Source organism: Neoarius graeffei, chromosome 16, assembly GCF_027579695.1.
Source record: "Neoarius graeffei isolate fNeoGra1 chromosome 16, fNeoGra1.pri, whole genome shotgun sequence".
Lineage (NCBI taxonomy): Eukaryota > Metazoa > Chordata > Actinopteri > Siluriformes > Ariidae > Neoarius > Neoarius graeffei.
In genome coordinates this window covers 53,305,568-53,326,320 of record NC_083584.1, presented here as the reverse complement: position 1 = coordinate 53,326,320, position 20,753 = coordinate 53,305,568, and the positions used below count along the sequence as shown (strand labels likewise).

The window sequence follows — 20,753 nt, the reverse complement described above, 5'->3', positions numbered from 1 at the left end:
TGGCGACTCACTCATTCACAACAACAAACATAGTAGAATTTGTCAACATTTATCTTTTTTTAAATAAGATTTATTTATAAGATTATCAAAAATCTTATAAATGTTTGCCAGCATTTCTCAGGAGAATAGCATTAATTTTACAGCATGGATAGCGATAACGTCAGTGTTCACAGCGAAAGCGAGTTTTACTACCCTGAGGAAGAAGAAATAAAAGAAAACATTTCAGGAGAAAGCTAAAACCTGTAATTTGCTAACGCCGAGCAAAAACATGGCTGAATCCTGAATGACTCAATTTTGTATAAATAGGGGACTACATAGGCGACAAAATGTAGTTTTTTTCCTGCCATGGAAGTGCACTTGTATACCGAGGAGGAAGCAATTTGCATTACAGCCGTGAATGAGGATACAAAATAGCATTAATTTTACAGCATGGATAGCGATAACGACAGTGTTCACAGCAAAAGCGAGTTTTACTATTCTGAGGAAGAAGAAATAAAAGAAAACATTTCAGGAGAAAGCTTAAAACCTCTAACTTGCTAACAGTTTGATCTCATTAGTTAATGAGGTCCATTTTGGACCATGTTATCCTAATACATAATATTACGTTAGGTAAAAACTTTAAACCAGTACAATCACTTCTTCAAAGTTTCACCAAATGACTTTATTTATGCAATGTAAAGGTCATAATACTGTATAAGTTTGGTCAAGCAAAAACATGGCTGAATCCTGAATGACTCCTATTTGTATAAATAGGGGACTACACAGGCGGCAAAATGTAGTTTTTTTTCCTGCCATGGAAGTGCACTTGTATACCGAGGAGGAAGCCATTTGCATTACAGCCGTGAATGAGGATTCAAAATGGCGGCTCGGCTCGGTTTTCCCTTTCAGGCGCTCTCGTTTTCTGTTAGAATTTGGTAAAGAAAAAAATAAATATATTATTTACCAGATTAAGGTCGGTCCGTATGGTGAAATACCACGACCTCGGCCTTCAAGACCTCAGTCACGGTATTTCACCATACGGACCTCCCAGCTGGTAAATAACATGTATGTATTCTATTCCCTTCTATTGGGTTTATTGAAGGCATGCAATATTGTCAATACTCCATGTATTACGCCACTCTCCCCAATGGAGAATGAGCGTGCAATATTGTTATAATATTGCACGTTGTCAAGACAACACGACGTCACAAGTCAGAGCTCATGCGAAGATGCAATGACAAAGGTTTTCTGTTGCGCATGCGCACAATCATTTCTTTGTCAGCTGGGAGAGAGAGAAGACGGGATTAATTCAGTGCTTGGATTAAGCACGAAATAAATAAACTGAAAACTGAAACTAAAGACGTGCTGAACACCCAAAAGGCTACCAAAACTTCATTATATATTCTTCACGCATATTTACAAGAGAAAAACAGACCAATGGACATCAAAAAACTGGAAAAGGGACGTCGGAGAGGTAAAACTACCGCGCTAGTGAGTGACTATGACAGTCTGTTCACAAACATGGCTGCGACGGTTGCTTCATTAAAAGTGGAAGATTTAAAGAGAAAACCATGCTGAACACCAGAAAGGCTATCAAAACATCACTGGATATTCCTCACACATATTTACAAGAGAAAAACAGACCAATGGACATCGAAAAACTGGAAAAGAGAACAATAGCGGAAATATCGTCAAAGTTCTACTTGGAGATGAGTAAAAGTGACGGAGACTTTTACAAAAGGACGTCACTCGTGGACTTCACTCAGCAAGGCCCTTTTGTTTTGAACAACTGTGATGTAACAATTAACTACGGCCAAAAGTAACTGAACTTGAACTGTCTACCTGGATATAGCTTGTATACAAGTTGGGTTGTTGTTCAGGCTTTTTGGACTTGTACCATTTTTATTGTTAGAACTTTGACTTTGTACTTTGGATTGACAGAACATTGAATTACATTCGATTAGAATCAGCATTCAATATTGGTAAGTTACCCCCCTGTTCTTAACTTTTTGTAAAATCTATAATTGTTCCATCGAATGTCTATGTATAATAATAATAATAATGGCTTTTTTCATGGTATATCAGATATATTCCATTCAGCTACTCATCTTCAACTCGTTCAGTATTATGCTACCTGAATGGAATATATCTGATATACCACTCAAAGCCAGCCAACATTATTTAAATATCAGATGTACTACACACAATTACTACTGTAAAAGAGATTCAGCAACAGATCCTTCCATACCAAATGGTATTTGGAAGGATTAACAGTAATGGGCTTGGGCTTTGTTTTTTTTTTTAACTGGAGGTCCCAAACATTTCAACAGCAGTGTATGAGAAAGCTCCATTTAGTGATTTTATAAAATTTAGCACCATTGTGGATTGTAGAGCATCACATTTATTGCCCATACTGCAGTCAGAGTTTAATCCCGGGAATGTCACCATCACTCACAATTAGACAACAGTGGCAAGGATCAAAACCTCAGCCTTAACCAAAGCAGAAAAATAAAGAGCAAATAGAACATTACAACTAATATTACAACTCTTTCCTTGCAAACGTCTATTACCGATCATACTTTAATTAGGATGATTAACAAATTTTCATGGAATTAAATTCCATCAATTAGGAAGAAATATGAACGTGCAGAAGGGGAAAATGAGATGTCTTGATATAAATGTAAGAATGTAGGACCTGCAAAACATTCCCACGGTATGTTCAATAAAACAATAAGCTGATAGACTTCAGTCAATATAAGTGTACTGATATTTGCAAGATGGGAAAATATCTCCTCTGACATCATGTTATACATGATGAGGTTCATCCATCTATTACCTGTAGCCATTTATCCTGTACAGGGTCACGGGCAAGCTGGAGCCTATCCCAGCTGACTATGGGTGAGAGGCGGGGTACACCCTGGACAAGTCGCCAGGTCATTGCAGGGCTGACACTTATACCCTGTCCACACTAGGGATTTTGTACCGATACGATACTACTTTCATACCGCAACACCTGTCCACACTAGCAACTATACCGGTACTGTAGCGGTATAACTGTATCGGTATGAAACCCACAAATGTATGGGTTTCGTACCGGTACAGTATCGGTACTGTAGCGCTTCGCTGTAGTGTGGACAGATGAAGCGGCTCTGTATCGATACAAATATAATGCGCAATGAACCATTCCTATGTCTTCCAGGTTATTCATACAATACAAAACGCACGTGCTCTCCAGCTGTAAATAAAACGTTAAAATGGCTCAAAACGACCGTGGAGCTACATGGAGCAAAGAAAGGGGGGAGAAAGGGAGGGAGGGGGGGAAAGAGGGAGGAAGAAAGGAGGAAGAGGGGAAAAGGGAGAGAAAGAGAAGGGAAGAGGGAGAAAGTGAGGGGGGAGAAAGGGAGATTCGTTTTCTTTGTTTCTTTCTCAACTGCCTCGCGCGTTTTATACGATTCGACTGAATAAATGACCACCAGAAATACAGACTGTACACTGACAACAAAAAGCACACACACGTTGTTTCATCCGCCATATTCTCGGAAGGAAGTTACTCGGTAACCACGGAAACATTTCGCGCACGCGCATTTCAACTGCCGTGAAAGAAAACCGCAAACATTTCTCGCTAGTGTGAACAGATGCACTAAACTGTACCGGTATACTTTGTATCGATACAGTTATACCACTTTCGTACCGGTATAAGTGTGAACACAGGATTAGAGACAAAGAACCATTCACACTCACGGTCAATTCAGAGTCACCAATTAGCCTAACCTGCATGTCTTTGGACTGTGGAGGAAACCCAGGCAGACACGGGGAGAACATGCAAACTCCGCACAGAAAGTCCCCAGTCGGTCACTGGGCTTGAACCCAGAACCTTCTTGCTGTGAGGGGACAGTGCTAACCACTACACCACCATGCCACCCATGATGAGGTTCATATATGAAAAATACTGATGAGTAGAGGCAGCTCTATTTTTAATTCTATTTTCAACTGAAATCGGTCATGAACCATTCTCTGTGTGACGAGAGTACTGAAGAAGTAAAGCAGTAGCCAGGAAAAGACAAAACAAATCTAGATCATGGTCTGTGCGCGCGCACGCGTCATTAATCAGACTGATGTTTACTGACCTCTGAGACGTACTTGTCCTTAATGTTGTTCCACACACTTTCAAAAGCTGCCGTGTCTACCTGGTCAACTCCTCCAAGCAACCCCTGGGGAAGAAATCACACTGCAGTCATAAACAGAAGGTGTAAACACAGAAAAGGAAGAAAAAAAAAAATAAGCAAATATACCTGGGCTTCTGTCTCAGAAAAAGTGCCATCTGCATCTGAATCCAGCTCTGTGTGTGTCTGCAGCTCAGCAACTGAAACACTGAGAAACAGAAAAACACTATCAGCGGGGCAAACCAACCCAAAAACGTACTCCTCTTCGTAGACACTCACACAGCTGCACTTACAATCCGTCCATGTCATCGTCTAGCTCAAGAAAAGCTTCTGCCATTTTAGCTTTGTTCTTCTCCGCACTGATCACTGCTTTCTGTTCTGTAACAACGGCATCAAAGAAGCAACGCGGCTCAGAAACACTCGGAGCAGCTGATATGAAAGCCTGTCACTACGATTGTTGTTTCAGTGATTCACTCAAATTGTTGTGCAGAGCTAGAAATATTTATACATCATTACATACTATAAACAGTATAACGATCAGACAAATAAAAATTATGATTATTACTGCAGAAATCAAATTCAGAGTTCATCCAGAAATATATATGCAAAAACAATGTACTGCAAGAAGAAATTTATTCATGAGGAAAAATAATGAAGTCATGAAAAACAACTGCACTTACCCTCCCAAGCCTTAAGATGGCGCTCTTTAGCTTCCTTCTCTGGCTGTTCTGCTGTTTCTTTAATAGTCCTCATAGCTTCCACTTTCTCCTCCACCTCCTTCTTACTGTTTTGCAGATCAGTCAGCTTTTTCTGTAACAGACAACACAGCGGGTTTCTGTTTTCATAAAACAAGATCAACTGTGAGCTACTGCTCACTTACGTACCCCCCCCCGCTCTCACTTATATCAGAATGCAAGCAATCGAAGGAATTCCTCATTATGAAGGTTGACTTCAACAGATAATTAACCCTGAAACAAGTAAGTAAAGAGCAGTGTCTCTCCCCACGGATTTCAAATAGCATCCTGGTAAACTGGCATTTTGAAACAGCACTTTGCTTCTTGAAATAGCGTCAAAATCCACCCTATATGTTTCGTAAATACATTCAGTCGGTAAACAGGAAGTCGATGTGCGACAGACCTGAAAACGGTATACGCGGTATAGAACCCAAAGCTGAAGCTCGGTACCAAATATCAAGCAGTTGTGATTTGTAGTTACTGAGAAAAGTGTTACGAACATTTTGTAAATCCACGCTATACACGACCGTTCAAAAGTTTGGGGTCACTCTGAAATGTCGTTATTTTTGAAAGAAAAGCACTGTTCTTTTCAATGAAGATCACTTTAAACTAATCAGAAATCCACTCTATACATTGCTAATGTGGTAAATGACTATTCTAGCTGCAAATGTCTGGTTTTTGGTGCAATATCTCCATAGGTGTATTGAGGTTTTTCACCCACGTGACCAAGTCATGTGATGCATCGTTAGGCTGCCATTTTGGACATCAAGGCTCGAATCAGTTTGAATGCGAGGAAGGCGACAAACGAAAAACATAAAAGAAAAAGGAGCGAGATGCAGAAAACACCTTCACTATCCAGCGACGTAGGGCATTTACAGGGCGAGCAGAGGGAGAGGTATTTGCAAAAATTGAGGTTAGCAGGCTTAGAGAACGACGTTTACCTGCTTCCACCAGGATTGTTCACTGACGTACGGAAGTACACGAAGCCCTCGTCTTTACCTGACTTCGGCCCACATGATCTGTATACCTATGTCGTTAAAAACCCATCGCCATACACAGGTATTGATCTGAAAGCGTATAAGAGTTTGGATGCCTACAAATATTTTGTGTCAGGCTAGGTAACATGCCTACATCAGCGGGTCGTCCCTGGAGCTGGTGGTCGCCATCTGATTACAGCTAAGGTTTGTTCACATTTTCATTTAATTTCGGTCCTCAGGATAAACAAAATGTTATTAAATGTCATTGAAATAACTTCTTAGTCTGTTGAGACATGGCCCGTTATAAATTTGCTGTTACCAGGCAATGACCAAGAACTGTATTATTAGGGTCGGTGTCTGTGTTGTAGCAGTGCACTAGCAGCTAGCTGTTAGCACTAGCTAATGTCAACAACATCATAGCTGGTATGTTACTGTAGCAATGTTTACGTTCAGTCATTTGGATGACTGTTAAAACCTTTCAGTCTCAAGTTTTTCCTTTACTGGATTTACTAGTTTACTGTAATTATGATCCGGCAGCTATTTACACCGGATCCAGTGTAAATAGCTGCCGGAGCATGCTCCGGCTTGCTCCCCCTCAAATTAAGCAGCGCGCTCCGGCTTGCTCCCGGAGCACTCGAGAAAAAATCTCAAACCTCGGCCGAAGCACTCCGGGAGCAGGCCGGAGTGCGCTGCTTAATTTGAGGGGGAGCAAGCCGGAGCGCGCTCCAGCAGCTATTTACACTGGATCCGGTGTAAATAGCTGCCGGATCATAATTACAGTAAACTAGTAAATACAGTAAAGGAAAAACTTGATACTGAAAGGTTTTAACAGTCATCCAAATGACTGAACGTAAACATTGCTACAGTAACATACTAGCTACTATGTTGTTGACATTAGCTAGCTTGACCTTCAAAATGGTGGACACCGGGGCGTCACGTGACCCTGTGACGTCAGGTGAAATACCTCAATAGAGGCCCATTTCCAGCAACTCTCACTCCAGTGTTCTAATGGTACAATGTGTTTGCTCATTGCCTCAGAAGGCTAATGGATGATTAGAAAACCCTTGTACAATCATGTTAGCACAGCTGAAAACAGTTGAGCTCTTTAGAGAAGCTATAAAACTGACCTTCCTTTGAGCAGATTGAGTTTCTGGAGCATCACATTTGTGGGGTCGATTAAATGCTCAAAATGGCCAGAAAAATGTCTTGACTATATTTTCTATTCATTTTACAACTTATGGTGGGAAATAAAAGTGAGACTTTTCATGGAAAACACAAAATTGTCTGGGTGACCCTAAACTTTTGAACGGCAGTATATGCTTTGTAAATACATTCAGTCAGTAAACAGGAAGTCGATGTGCGACAGACCTGAAAACGGTATACACTGTATAGAACCCCAAGCTGAAGCTCGGTACGAAACATCAAGCAGTTGTGATTTGTAGTTGCTGAGAAAAGTGTTACAAAAATTTTGTAAATCCACGCCATATGTTTCGTAAATACATTCAGTCAGTAAACAGGAAGTTGATGTGCGACAGACCTGAAAACGGTATACGCGGTATAGAACCCCAAGCTGAAGTTTGGTACCAAGTGGCTATGATTTGTAGTTGCTGAGAAAAAGGGTGTTTCGGATGGACGGAAACACGGACAGACAAAGGTAAACCAATGTACTCCCCCAATCCTTTGGAGCGGGGGTATAATAATAAAATAAATCCACTGGAATGATTTCGATTGTAAAACAATGGACAGCTGGGCTAAATTAGCAACAATTTTATTAAAGGAAAGACAATTCTTATAAGAAATAAATTAATTAATAATAAACATTACCTGAGTGGGATCTGAATTCTGAAATCACAACTCTGAAAGTAATCGTGAACAGTGTTGTTAAGTTTTTATACCTGTTTTTCTTGTTGTGTTTTCTTAGCTTCCTGAATGAGCTGCAGTTTGAGGAGGAAACCTTCTTTGGTGATCTCCGCCATCTTCTGCACAACCTCCCTCTCCTTTCGGCCCAGCTCCCTGAGAATCAGCAGCGTGTTAAAACACAGTCACACTAACGGTCATTGATGCTGTTTTTATAGAGCGCTCTCTAACCTTTACTATTCTATCCACATTCACTGGATATGAGCAATTGCGTGCTCTGATTGGCTACTCTACTACTGCTCTATCAGCTCATATACCATGAGTAGGGAAAAACAAAATGGCGGAGCATGTTACCAATTGAGGATGAAATAAAAACTCTACTCGAAAACAACCCCCCCCCCAAAAAAAAATAAAATAAAGCGCAACAAAATATAGAATGAAAGTATTTGATGCTAAGAGCGTAACTTATGTTATTTTTCAAGAATTATTATTACAGCATTTTTCACAAATTGCTACCGTCATTTCGCCGGTTAAAAATGAAAATAAAAATGCTGTTTCTCAAAATCCAGTGAATGTGGATAGAATAAAACAGTTATTCCACTCAATCTCATCGTACATGGCTTATAGACAACTTGGTGCTACGCGCCTTGTCGGCTATCAGCTCATGTATGACTCGATTTAGTGGAATAACTGTTAAATAGCTTTCGCTCAAGACTTAAAGGAGCCGACTCGCCCTTCCCAAATTCCAGCTTATTCTGAAATCACATGAATGCTGATCTGTTCACTCTTTGCAGCAAAACCTCTACAAGTTCATTGTTAGTGATGTCTCCGAAATCCATTTCAAACGTTTTCTTAATGTGTCAAACATGGAGGTTTTGAGTAGAACATGCCTGATATTTTCCTTCCTTCACAGCGACCCGTGAGACAGCCGAGGCCGGTTCTGATCCGTTACAATGGAATACACCAAACAAAAATGGAATGGATTAGCCAAAATAATTTAAAAGATAACTACTTTGACAAAATATCTTCAATTTCACGTTACAATATGCATGAATGCAGGGCTCTACATTAACTTTTGAAACCACTTGTCCTGTCAGGCAAGTTGAAAGGAAATTTACTTGTCCGAATGTGAAGTTGACTTGTCCAAAGAAATATTTGAGGAAAAAAAACACAAACTATTTGTAACCCAACAATCTTTATGGCATTTGCTTCCGAATTCACAACATACGCATAATATCTATGAATCAAAAGTAATCAATACTTGATATACTGAGGCAAAAGTTCAAAAATATAGTAAAACAGACTGATTGATACCATAATTCACCAATTATTATGCTGAAGTTCAGAAGCAATATATTCCAAGATTAGAAATTATGAACATAAAATTTTAAGAACAAAATAACTATACTATGAGATCCAGAAACATCATTAATTAATTTATGAGAAATTGAAAACCAGAAAATTAAAATAAATATATATATATATATATATATATATATATATATATATATATATATATATATATATATATATATATATATATATATATTTTTTTTTTTTCATTTTTAAATTATTAACTTTGAATATATACAGTGGGGAAAACAAGTAGTTGATCCCTTGCTGATTTTGTTGGTTTACCCACTAAGAAAGACTTGATCAGTCTGTAATTTTAATGGTAGGTGTATTCTAACGTGGAGACAGAATATCAAAAAGAAAATCCAGAAAATAACTTAATATCTATATTAATTTATTTGTATTTTATTGAGAAAAAGTAGTATTTGATCCCCTAGTAACCATCAAGAGTTCTTGTTAATACAGACAAGTTAGACTCTCCAAATTACCTTGTCACCTAAATTGAAGACACCTGATATCACTAATGACTTGTATAAAAGCCACCTGGCCACAGAATCAATCAGTTTATCAGACTCCAAACTCTCCAACATGGGAAAGACTAAAGAGCTTTCTGTGGATTTAAGGGAGAAGACTGTAAACCTGCACAAGACCGGTATGGGTTACAAAACCATTAGCAAGAAGCTGGGCGTTAAGGTGACAACTGTTGGTGCAATTGTGCGCAAGTACAAGACTCACAACATGATCATCAATCGACCTACAGTAGGTCTGGGGCTCCAAACAAGATCTCACCTCGTGGGGTTTCCAGGATCATGAGAACGGTGAGAAATAGACCTAATACAACACGGGCAGAGTTAGTGGATGATCTTAAAGCAGCTGGGATCACAGTCACCAAGCAAACAGTTGGTAACACTTTACACCGCAATGGTCTAACATCTTGCAGTGCTCGCAAAGTACCCCTGCTTAAGAAAGCACATGTGCAGGCCCGCCTGAACTTTGCCAATGAACATCTGAGTGACTTGGAGAGTGACTGGGAGAAGGTGTTATGGTCAGATGAGACCAAAATTGAGCTCTTTGGCATCAATTCAACCCGTCGTGTCTGGAGGGAAAGACATGCTGCTTATGACCCCAAGAACACCATCCCCACTGTCAAGCATGGAGGTGGTAACATTATGCTTTGGGGGTGTTTTTCTGCACAGGGCACAGGGCTACTTCACCGTATCAATGGGAGGATGGACGGAGCCATGTACTGTAAAATCCTAAGTGAAAACCTCCTTCCCTCTGCCAGGAAGCTTAAAATGGGTCGTGGATGGGTCTTCCAGCAGGATAATGACCCAAAGCATACAGCCAAGGCAACCAAGGAATGGCTGAAGAAGAAACATATCAAGGTCATGGAGTGGCCCAGCCAGTCTCCGGACCTGAATCCTATAGAAAATCTATGGAGAGAGCTGAAGCTCAGAGTTGCCAAGCGACAGCCACGGAATCTTGATGATTTAGAGGTCATTTGCAAAGAAGAGTGGACCAAAATTCCTCCTAATATGTGCAGAAACCTGGTCATCAACTACAAAAAACATCTGACCTCTGTGCTTGCTAATAAGGGGTTTGCCACAAAGTACTAAGTCCTTTTGGCAAGAGGGTTCAAATACTTATTTTCCTCAATAAAATGCAAATAAATTAATACAAATTCTTTAAAGTCGATTTCTTGATTTTCCTTGTGATATTCTGTCTCAGCATGTTAGACTACACCTACCATTAATATTACAGACTGATCGAGTCTTTATTAGTGGCCAAACCAACAAAATCAGCAAGGGATCAAATACTTGTTTTCCCCACTGTATCCTCCACTGATTAATTGTTGTCTAATTATTCAGTGTGCCTCCTGTATGGTATTTAATGGTCAAAAAAAAGATAATTAATAATTTCAAATAATCCATAATTATATCTAAATTATAGAGCCCTATGTTTCAAATCCCTAAACTCCCATTACTAATTAGTTAATTAATACAGCCGGTAATCTAATTAGCAGCCATTTGACAGCTTGGTATTTCATAGATAACTTTCCCCACTCCTACCTCACTCCCTGTCAATCCACACGCATGCAGGCGCACATTCCCCGCCAGCACACGCTCGGCTATATAACGAACACCATCCACAACAATTCAAAGATTTGGAAATTACCACATACTCATTGTAAATATACAGTTGTATAATGATCCCGCCAACAGAAATGTCAACAAATCCACGTGTATGACACGATTAAAACCAATCATAAACGACCGTTTACTTTTCAGCTCAAATACACGAAGCGGTATTGGCCGGTTTCGCAAGTGGAATATTGCGCATGCACACATCGCTCTTTCCGAATAGAAACATCCGGCGATTCATCAAAACAATATGTCGAGTGAGATGCTTCGGAAATCATGTGAATAAACTGATAAATTTGATATGTAACCCGAATATCGGCGTATTTTGGCACTTGTCTGATCGGACAAGTAACTGAGACGATGAACTTGTCTGACATAAAGTATCACTTGTCCCGGGCAAGCGGACAAGCGTTAATGTCGAGCCCTGGAATGGGAAAATGGCGACTCACGACTTGGCGTAGAGGCTTCTGGGAAGGGTGACAGACTTTATACAGTGGGGGGAAAAATATAATGACTGCTGGATAGGCTTGGGAAGATTCACCGATGCACATCGGAAAATCGATACGACCTGTTAAGATGCAGTTGCATCGATTTGCAAACGTCGCATCGGAAAAAACCGCACATAAACTCGAGATGCATCGTATCTAAACTGTCTGCATCGATATAAACCGATTAATATCTTAATTTAATACATATAATGAATAAATTATAACATAACAGTTTAGAAAAGGGTCTGGTATTTCTGGGTTTCATCTCTCCATCTCTCTCCTACTCAAGTCTCGGCTCAAGTCTCGCGCAAATAGGCAGGTCCAACCTAGCTTTCGAATAGGATAGAGGCGGAAAGTCAGCCAGATAGCGGTTAACATGGAGGAAGACAAAACAGACATTGTTCATTCGGTGGTGGGTTTCAAGTCTAACGTATGGAAAGATTTCGGGTTCTACAAGCGAGGGGGAGAGCTGGACAAGACAACGGCCATACGTAAACTCTGCCGTTCCAGAGAGACCTGTAAGCACTTTATGTTGTACTTCCTGTGTTTCAAAATAAAAGGCACAGCTTTAATGCTTCAAGTGCCATAACTTGAACTACTCTGTATTCCATGGTGCACTTTTCTTCTGCACTGCATCGTATCGAATCGCATCGTATCGCACTGGACCGCATTGTATTAGAATTAAATTGTACTGTATCGCACCGTATCGCAGCATGCGGGAGAATCGTATCGCATCTTAGCACTGGCAATTTCATTAATCTTGAATGTATCGAATCGTTGGCAGTGTATCGAGATGCGTATCGTATCGCTTTGATTATGAAGATTCCCATCCCTACTGCTGGACCATGGTGAAAAATACCGTATTCATCTTGTGCATCATTGTCATGTACGTACTTGTTTTGTACATTGTGTATTGTTATGTTCTCACAATACATGCACTTGACTACCACTGATCGCTTTCTGAGTAAAGAAACGTGATTCTACTTGTTTCTCAATCCTGCTTGTTCATTAACTGACACACTGACTCAGCGGAGTTGGGAGCAGCGAAACACCAAAACACAGGCTGGTGGAACTCCAGGACCAAGACTGATGCTGCCTTCAGGTCCTTCTCGGGTGTGTGTGTGTGTGTGTGTGTGTGTGTGTGTGTGTGAGACTGGAGGTGTTAATTACGACGTGATGTGTGTTCATGTGAATTTGGTCAGAAAGATTAGACAGGGTGAGAAAACTTATTTTGCGTATGCACATGTGATCAATGACCAGAAGTTTATTTTGTCTCACTGAAAGAAAATAAAGAACTGAACAGTCAGAATTGTCACTAAAATCTTACCTTCCGCTGTCGATGTCACGCTCATGACTTTTTTTTGTCATGAACATGACATCGACAGCGGAAGGTAAGATAAGATTTTAGTGATAATTCTGACTGGACCCCCCCACGCAGAAAAATACGAGTTCCCAAGTGGTAATTATGACATTGCGGTAGCATTCATGTGCGTTCACCTTGTCATTACTTACAGGATTTGAAGAAACTACCAGCAGTCAGATTATGAGAGCTGCTTTTAACAAAGTGTCGTTTGCTTTATTTTAACCCTAAGCAAAATAACATTCATTAATAACAACATATCTATTAATATAAAGCCCAAGTTTTCTTCCCCAGCCTACATTTACTGTATAAGACGCATTAAATTACAGACAGCAGAACGATCTCTTTACGGAAAGCTGGCACTGAATCCAAAACTTACCTGCAGGTGTTTTCACATGTGGCTCCACTGTTGTACTCATCGGTGGTGTCACAGCAGTCTAGGAGGGAACAGAATGGTTTCATTGCACTGTTTGTGCACAAACCAATGTTGAATCCCAAACTAGAGCACGTTAGTCTTCGCCATAATGATATTGCAGCGCACGTCAACAAATGCTTGGCTCACTGAATGAATGAATGAATACATTTACATAATCCAATAGCCATAATATGGATCAAACAACAGTGGCTGGTGTTTACCCATGCCTCATGATAGGTTCATCGATATGAATTCAAGGTGTGTTACAACTGTTGTAAGATCTGCAGTGATTGCGACTTTATTCGTCAGAGTGCAAGGTGAAGGCTCTCACCACATATGCCGTCGTTAACGCGGGAGGATGGGATGAAGGTGGGTCGGTAGCCAGCGTTAGTGCAGTGGAAGTTCCCGTTGGGACAAGCAGCAGTGCCTAGATATCAAATAAAAGGTTTATGATGACATTAAATCCGAGCTCATGGCGCTTTCACATATAACTCTTTTCAAATGAACCAGATTCAGTCCTCTTAAAGGGGAACAGAGGGCAATATATAGAGTAAATATAACAATAAAACACACATTAACGAACCTTATTCAAGACTTACAAAAGTTTTTTGTTCTAAGGTTGGAAAGTTATAGTGTTTTGAAAGTAGCTCGAGCAAACTATTTCCGCAGTTTGAACAGCCCGCCATGATATTCATTTTATCCAATCAGAATGCACGTTCATTTTCTCTATGTAACACTCATGACGTATGTATGTGCCCAGTTGTGTTGGCTCATTGAGGTTGGGAATAGCACGTGTGAATCGGAAAGTAGGATGAATTGTAAGTGATCGGCTACACAATGCCACAGTGTGTTGCTTTCGGGTGTAATAACAGGACCGATGGAAAGCATAACGATCCTCCAGACGTGTCTTTTCACTCGTTTCCGCTGAAAAACACCAAGCGAGTTCGAGCTTTCTTCTCTTCTTTCGTCATCACCGGAGTCGAGAGTACCTCTCCTAGGTTCAAACTGGTACCCTTCGAAGCCATAGCCTGCTTGCAGTGTGTCTTGCGGGATCTCTTCGTATGATTCGACAGAGCTGTCGCTTTCACTTGATGCGCCCGACGCCATGATTACACGCTTCTCTCCTAGTGCAGTGGGTAGCGCTGACGTCACGGTCTTTTAAAAATGGCGACTCTTGTGCCGTTTAGTGTACCGACTATTATATTTACAATTACCAAGATATTTCGTTGTTTTCTAGTATATAAATTTGATAGAATACTTAAGAATACGTTACTTTGTCACATCAGCAACTGTATATATTATATTTGGTACCCCTTTAAAAGGGAATTAGCTCCAAATGACCTCAGTGCTTCTGGCATTCATAATACACAAGTGGTCTCAAAATGGGACTGGGTTCTCTTTCTGGACATTTTAGCACTGATGAGAACTTAGACCATTCGTTCTTTGCACCACAACTCCTTTACCATCGTGTAATAGCTGTGTAACAGTGACGCAATCAATATCAGACGCATTTGGGGGAGAAAAAGAAGCAACAATGCTGAATCATCAAGCCAACCCATGCTTCATGGAGCTACTATGTTTAGCTTATATGACGTCGCTGTCAGGTCGAAACCTGCGATGTGACATTTTTCCTTTTTTACAGGAGACGTAAAAAACTGAATAAAACTCTGAAATAACAACAAGCTGAGAAGCCAGTAAAAGTTTACTTGTTCTATTATTAGCTTGGTCAGTTAAATATCCACCAGAATAGCTAACTGCAGCATTGCGTAAATTGCAAAAAAAATCAATATGGTAAATAATATGGTAAATTGTCACATAGCAGGTTTTGGACTGACAGCGACGATGAGTGGCAGAGACAAAAGAGGCTTTAAGAGGCTCCTCTGTCCTCCACTCGTTACCTGTATTAATGGCACCTGTTTGAACTCGTTATCGGTATAAAAGACACCTGTCCACAACCTCAAACAGTCACACTCCACTATGGCCAAGACCAAAGAGCTGTCAAAGGACACCAGAAACAAAATCGTAGACCTGCACCAGGCTGGGAAGACTGAATCTGCAATAGGTAAGCAGCTTGGTGTGAAGAAATCAACTGTGGGAGCAATTATTAGAAAATGGAAGACATACAAGGCCACTGATAATCTCCCTCGATCTGGGGCTCCACGCAAGATCTCACCCCGTGGGGTCAAAATGATCACAAGAACGGTGAGCAAAAATCCCAGAACCACACGGGGGGACCTAGTGAATGACCTGCAGAGAGCTGGGACCAAAGTAACAAAGGCTACCATCAGTACCACACTACACCGCCAGGGACTCAAATCCTGCAGTGCCAGACGTGTCCCCCTGCTTAAGCCAGTACATGTCCAGGCCCGTCTGAAGTTTGCTAGAGAGCATTTGGATGATCCAGAAGAGGATTGGGAGAATGTCATATGGTCAGATGAAACCAAGATAGAACTTTCTGGCAAAAACTCAACTTGTCGTGTTTGGAGGAGAAAGAATGCTGAGTTGCATCCAAAGGACACCATACCTACTGTGAAGCATGGGGGTGGAAACATCATGCTTTGGGGCTGTTTTTCTGCAAAGGGACCAGGACGACTGATCCGTGTAAAGCAGACCTGGGCATTTTACGGCCCGCGGGCCGCATCCGGCCCTTTGGTTCATTCTGACCGGCCCGCGTAAGGTTAATTAGAAATTACAAAATAAACGTATTTTCTAATGTTACCTCATGCATGGACTGAATGTGCATTGCTTTTATTTTGAAGTTGTGTTCAACAAAAACGCAATGCGCGCGACATAAACATGACATGAAATCCCACGAAACCTAATCCCGCGATAACTACTTCCGTAATTTGTCCAGACCAACCACAAACTTGTACGTCATCCTTCAAACGGTCCAGCCAATCACATAGCATGACGTCACCAGCAGGCGCCGGAGCCCGAGCCGATCTGTAGATCTGATTCCTACACCGAATCGACACGGCATCATTATTATAATATGATGTATCTTGTTTGATATTTAGAGTAGAAAGACAATATTGTGATGTCTTTATTGTGTTTTGGGGTGAATGTGACTGAAAAAAAATGGTACAAATGTTCACGTTTTGGTAACCATTGTTTTGGGAAATTTGATTGAATAAATGACATTTTTTTGCAAGGCAACCTCGTTTTTCCCATACTCTTACCAGTCTTAGCAGCTTGTAAAAACAATGTTATTTGCTGCTTTATATAAATAAATATAATTAATATTATACAGAATTTAGTTCAGCCTTTTGGTCCGGCCCGCCACAAAATTTTCTGTTTCTCATGTGGCCCCATGGAAAAAATAATTGCCCAGCCCTGGTGTAAAGGAAAGAATGAATGGGGCCATGTATCATGAGATTTTGAGTGAAAACCTCCTTCCATCAGCAAGGGCATTGAAGATGAAACGTGTCTGGGTCTTTCAGCATGACGATGATCCCAAACACACCGCCCGGGCAACGAAGGAGTGGCTTCGTAAGAAGCATTTCAAGGTCCTGGAGTGGCCTAGCCAGTCTCCAGATCTCAACCCCATAGAAAATCTTTGGAGGGAGTTGAAAGTCCGTGTTGCCCAGTGACAGCCCCAAAACATCACTGCTCTAGAGGAGATCTGCATGGAGGAATGGGCCAAAATACCAGCAACAGTGTGTGAAAACCTTGTGAAGACTTACAGAAAACGTTTGACCTCCGTCATTGCCAACAAAGGGTATATAACAAAGTATTGAGATAAACTTTTGTTATTGACCAAATACTTATTTTCCACCATAATTTGCAAGTAAATTCTTTAAAAATCAGACAATGTGATTTTCTGGATTATTTCCCCCCATTCTGTCTCATATAGTTGAAGTGTACCTATGATGAAAATTACAGGCCTCTCTCATCTTTTTAAGTGGGAGAACTTGCACAATTGGTGACTGACTAAATACTTTTTTGCCCCACTGTACACTGCATACACTCTATGGCCAAAAGCATGTGGACACCTGACCATCACACATCTCATTCCAAAACTAGAAGGGGAGACCTCCCTAGAGGTAAAGTGCATTCCTCAACATCAAAATCTAAATCCCATGACCCTAGGATAATATTAAAGCTGGACACCAAATTTCATCAAAATCCGTTCACTACTTTTTGAGTTAAGTTGGAAACAGGCAAAAAAAAAAAAAAAAACCAGATCTGCATATACAGTGGTGCTTGAAAGTTTGTGAACCCTTTAGAATTTTTTATATTTCTGCATAAATATGACCTAAAACATCATCAGATTTTCACACAAGTCCTAAAAGTAGATAAAGAGAACCCAGTTAAACAAATGAGACAAAAATATTATACTTGGTCATTTATTTATTGAGGAAAATGATCCAACATTACATATGTGAGTGGCAAAAGTATGTGAACCTTTGCTTTCAGTATCTGGTGTGACGCCCTAGTGCAGCAATAACTGCAACTAAACATTTCCAGTAACTGTTGATCAGTCCTGCACACCGGCTTGGAGGAATTTTAGCCCATTCCTCCATACAGAACAGCTTCAACTCTGGGATGTTGGTGGGTTTTCTCACATGAACTGCTCGCTTCAGGTCCTTCCACAACATTTCGATTGGATTAAGGTCAGGACTTTGACTTGGCCATTCCAAAACATTAACCTTATTCTTCTTTAACCATTCTTTGGTAGAACGACTTGTGTGCTTAGGGTCGTTGTCTTGCTGCATGACCCACCTTCTCTTGAGATTCAGTTCATGGATAGATGTCCTGACATTTTCCTTTAGAATTCGCTGGTATAATTCAGAATTCATTGTTCCATCAATGATGGCAAGCCATCCTGGCCCAGATGCAGCAAAACAGGCCCAAACCATGACACTACCACCACCATGTTTCACAGATGGGATAAGGTTCTTATGCTGGAATGCAGTGCTTTCCTTTCTCCAAACATAATACTTCTCATTTAAACCAAAATTTCCATTTTGGTCTCATCCGTCCACAAAACATTTTTCCAATAGCCTTCTGACTTGTCCACATGACCTTTAGCAAACTGCAGACGAGCAGCAATGTTCTTTTTGGAGAGCAGTGGCTTTCTCCTTGCAACCCTGCCATGCACACCATTGTTGTTCAGTGTTCTCCTGATGGTGGACTCATGAACATTAGCCAATGTGAGAAAGGCCTTCAGGTGCTTAGAAGTTACCCTGGGGTCCTTTGTGACCTTACTGACTATTACACGCCTTGCTCTTGGAGTGATCTTTGTTGGTCGACCACTCCTGGGGAGGGTAACAATGGTCTTGAATTTCCTCCATTTGTACACAATCTGTCTGACTGTGGATCGGTGGAGTCCAAACTCTTTAGAGATGGTTTTGTAAGCTTTTCCAGCCTGATGAGCATCAACAATAATTTTTCTGAGGTCCTCAGAAACCTCCTTTGTTCGTGCCATGATACACTTCCACAAACATGTGTTGTGAAGATCAGACTTTGATAGATCCCTGTTCTTTAAATAAAACAGGGTGCCCACTCACACCTGATTGTCATCCCATTGATTGAAAACACCTGACTCTAATTTCACCTTCAAATTAACTGCTAATCCTAGAGGTTCACATACTTTTGCCACTCACAGATATGTAATATTGGATCATTTTCCTCAATAAATAAATGACCAAGTATAATATTTTTGTCTCATTTGTTTAACTGGGTTCTCTTTATCTACTTTTAGGACTTGTGTGAAAATCTGATGATGTTTTAGGTCATATTTATGCAGAAATATAGAAAATTCTAAAGGGCTCACAAACTTTCAAGCACCACTGTATATCTGGATCCTGGACTACATACGTATCCAGATTTGAACCAAAATTCAAACAATTGTTCCTTGGCCGATGGCCCACCTTTCTTCAAAATTCATTCACTACTTTGAGTTATGTTGGGAACAGACAAACAAACGGAGGCAAAAACATAACCTCTTCCAACAAAGTAGGCAAAAGTAACCACAGGCATTAATATGGGGCTGAGCCCCCTTTTCACTCTTCTGCAAAGGCTTCCCAGTAGAGTTTGGGGCGTGGCTGTGGGGATGTGTGTTCATTCAGCTACAAGAGCATTAGTGAGATCAGACACCGACGTTGAGGCTCCAGTTCATCCCAAAGGTGTTCAGTGGGGTTGAGGTCAGTCAAGTTCTTCACTCTGACCGTCACACACCATGTCTTCATGGAGCTCGCTTTGTGTACAGCACCAGCATCATGCTGGAACAGGTTTGGACTCCTAGTTCCAGTGAAGGGAAATTGTAATGCTATCTTCTAGCACAACTGGTCTCACCATTTCTTAAGGTACAAGGGAAGGCATGCATCAAGACTCCTCAGTTCTGGCACCTCGGTGGTGGAAGGAACTTCCTGTAGATATCTGAACAGCTGAGTTACTATCAGTCTTCAAACAACGTTGAAAGACCTACCACTTCCTGAAGTACTTAAATAAGCATTTTAATTAAAAGAAAATGCGTGTCTTTCTTAATACATTACATCCCCAGCAGTTTTTTAGACCAAAGGTATTGTTAGTCCGTGACCTAGTGAACCAGTATCAGGATGTATTTATTGATAGACACTTCAAAGCAAGTCTGTAATGCCGCTTTTCCACTACAAACGCGGCTGAGTCGGGCTGAGCCGTGCCGTGCTGAGTCGGGCTGAGTCGAGCTGAGCGGGGCTGTTGGAGTTGCATTTCGACTACAACCGCGCTGAACCGTGCTGGCTGGAAGTGGGTGGACACATTGGGTGGAGTTAGCGAAAGTGGGTGGACGTCACGTGATGTCATTAAGCAGCGCAAACAGTGACATCAGTGACCTTTTAAGCGGTAGTCTCACGACCCGAATAGTAAACAATAAACATGGAGGACATGGAGTCGTTAGTGTGGCTGGTCTTGGTGCTGTGGCTTGTTGTCACCGACAACGCCAACAGATACTGGCAAGAGCGTATAGATGAGGCGAGGCGTATAAGGCTTCAGAAATTCTCGTAATTCGTAATTCTCCTTCTTCCGGGTTTGCGGTGTTTACAGATCCCAGCGTGCTCGCGGGGCGTGTGTGGGCATGTGAGGACACTCCTCCTCACCAATCAGTGCACAGGGGAGTGTCTGCTCACGCCCCCAGCCTCACTCGGCTCGCTTTGGCTCGCTTCAGCCCCACTCCAAAACCGTGCGAGTTTTAGGGGCTAAGCAGGGCTGAAGCGAGCTGAGTCGTGCTGGTTTTTGGTAGTCGAAACGCGAGCCGTGTCGGGCTGAAGTGAGCTGAAGCGAGCTGAAAAAGGGTAGTGGAAAAG

At 41.2% G+C, this 20,753-nt stretch overlaps 1 protein-coding gene across 4 annotated transcripts in view; it reads right to left on the bottom strand.

The window, feature by feature from the left end:
- Positions 1–20,753, bottom strand: part of prkcsh (protein kinase C substrate 80K-H) — a 43,098-nt gene that overhangs the window by 15,188 nt on the left and 7,157 nt on the right. For all 4 annotated transcript variants that reach the window (XR_009656811.1, XM_060943178.1, XM_060943179.1 and 1 more), the window contains exons 4-10: positions 13,799–13,894; positions 13,432–13,489; positions 7,749–7,866; positions 4,823–4,952; positions 4,436–4,520; positions 4,272–4,350; positions 4,107–4,190 (exon numbers count right to left, since the gene is read on the bottom strand). Coding sequence is in view for 3 of the 4 variants with exons in the window: in XM_060943178.1 (XP_060799161.1) it covers positions 4,107–4,190; positions 4,272–4,350; positions 4,436–4,520; positions 4,823–4,952; positions 7,749–7,866; positions 13,432–13,489; positions 13,799–13,894 (650 nt within the window). In the remaining variant the exon portion in view is untranslated. The remainder of the gene's footprint in view (positions 1–4,106; positions 4,191–4,271; positions 4,351–4,435; positions 4,521–4,822; positions 4,953–7,748; positions 7,867–13,431; positions 13,490–13,798; positions 13,895–20,753) is intronic.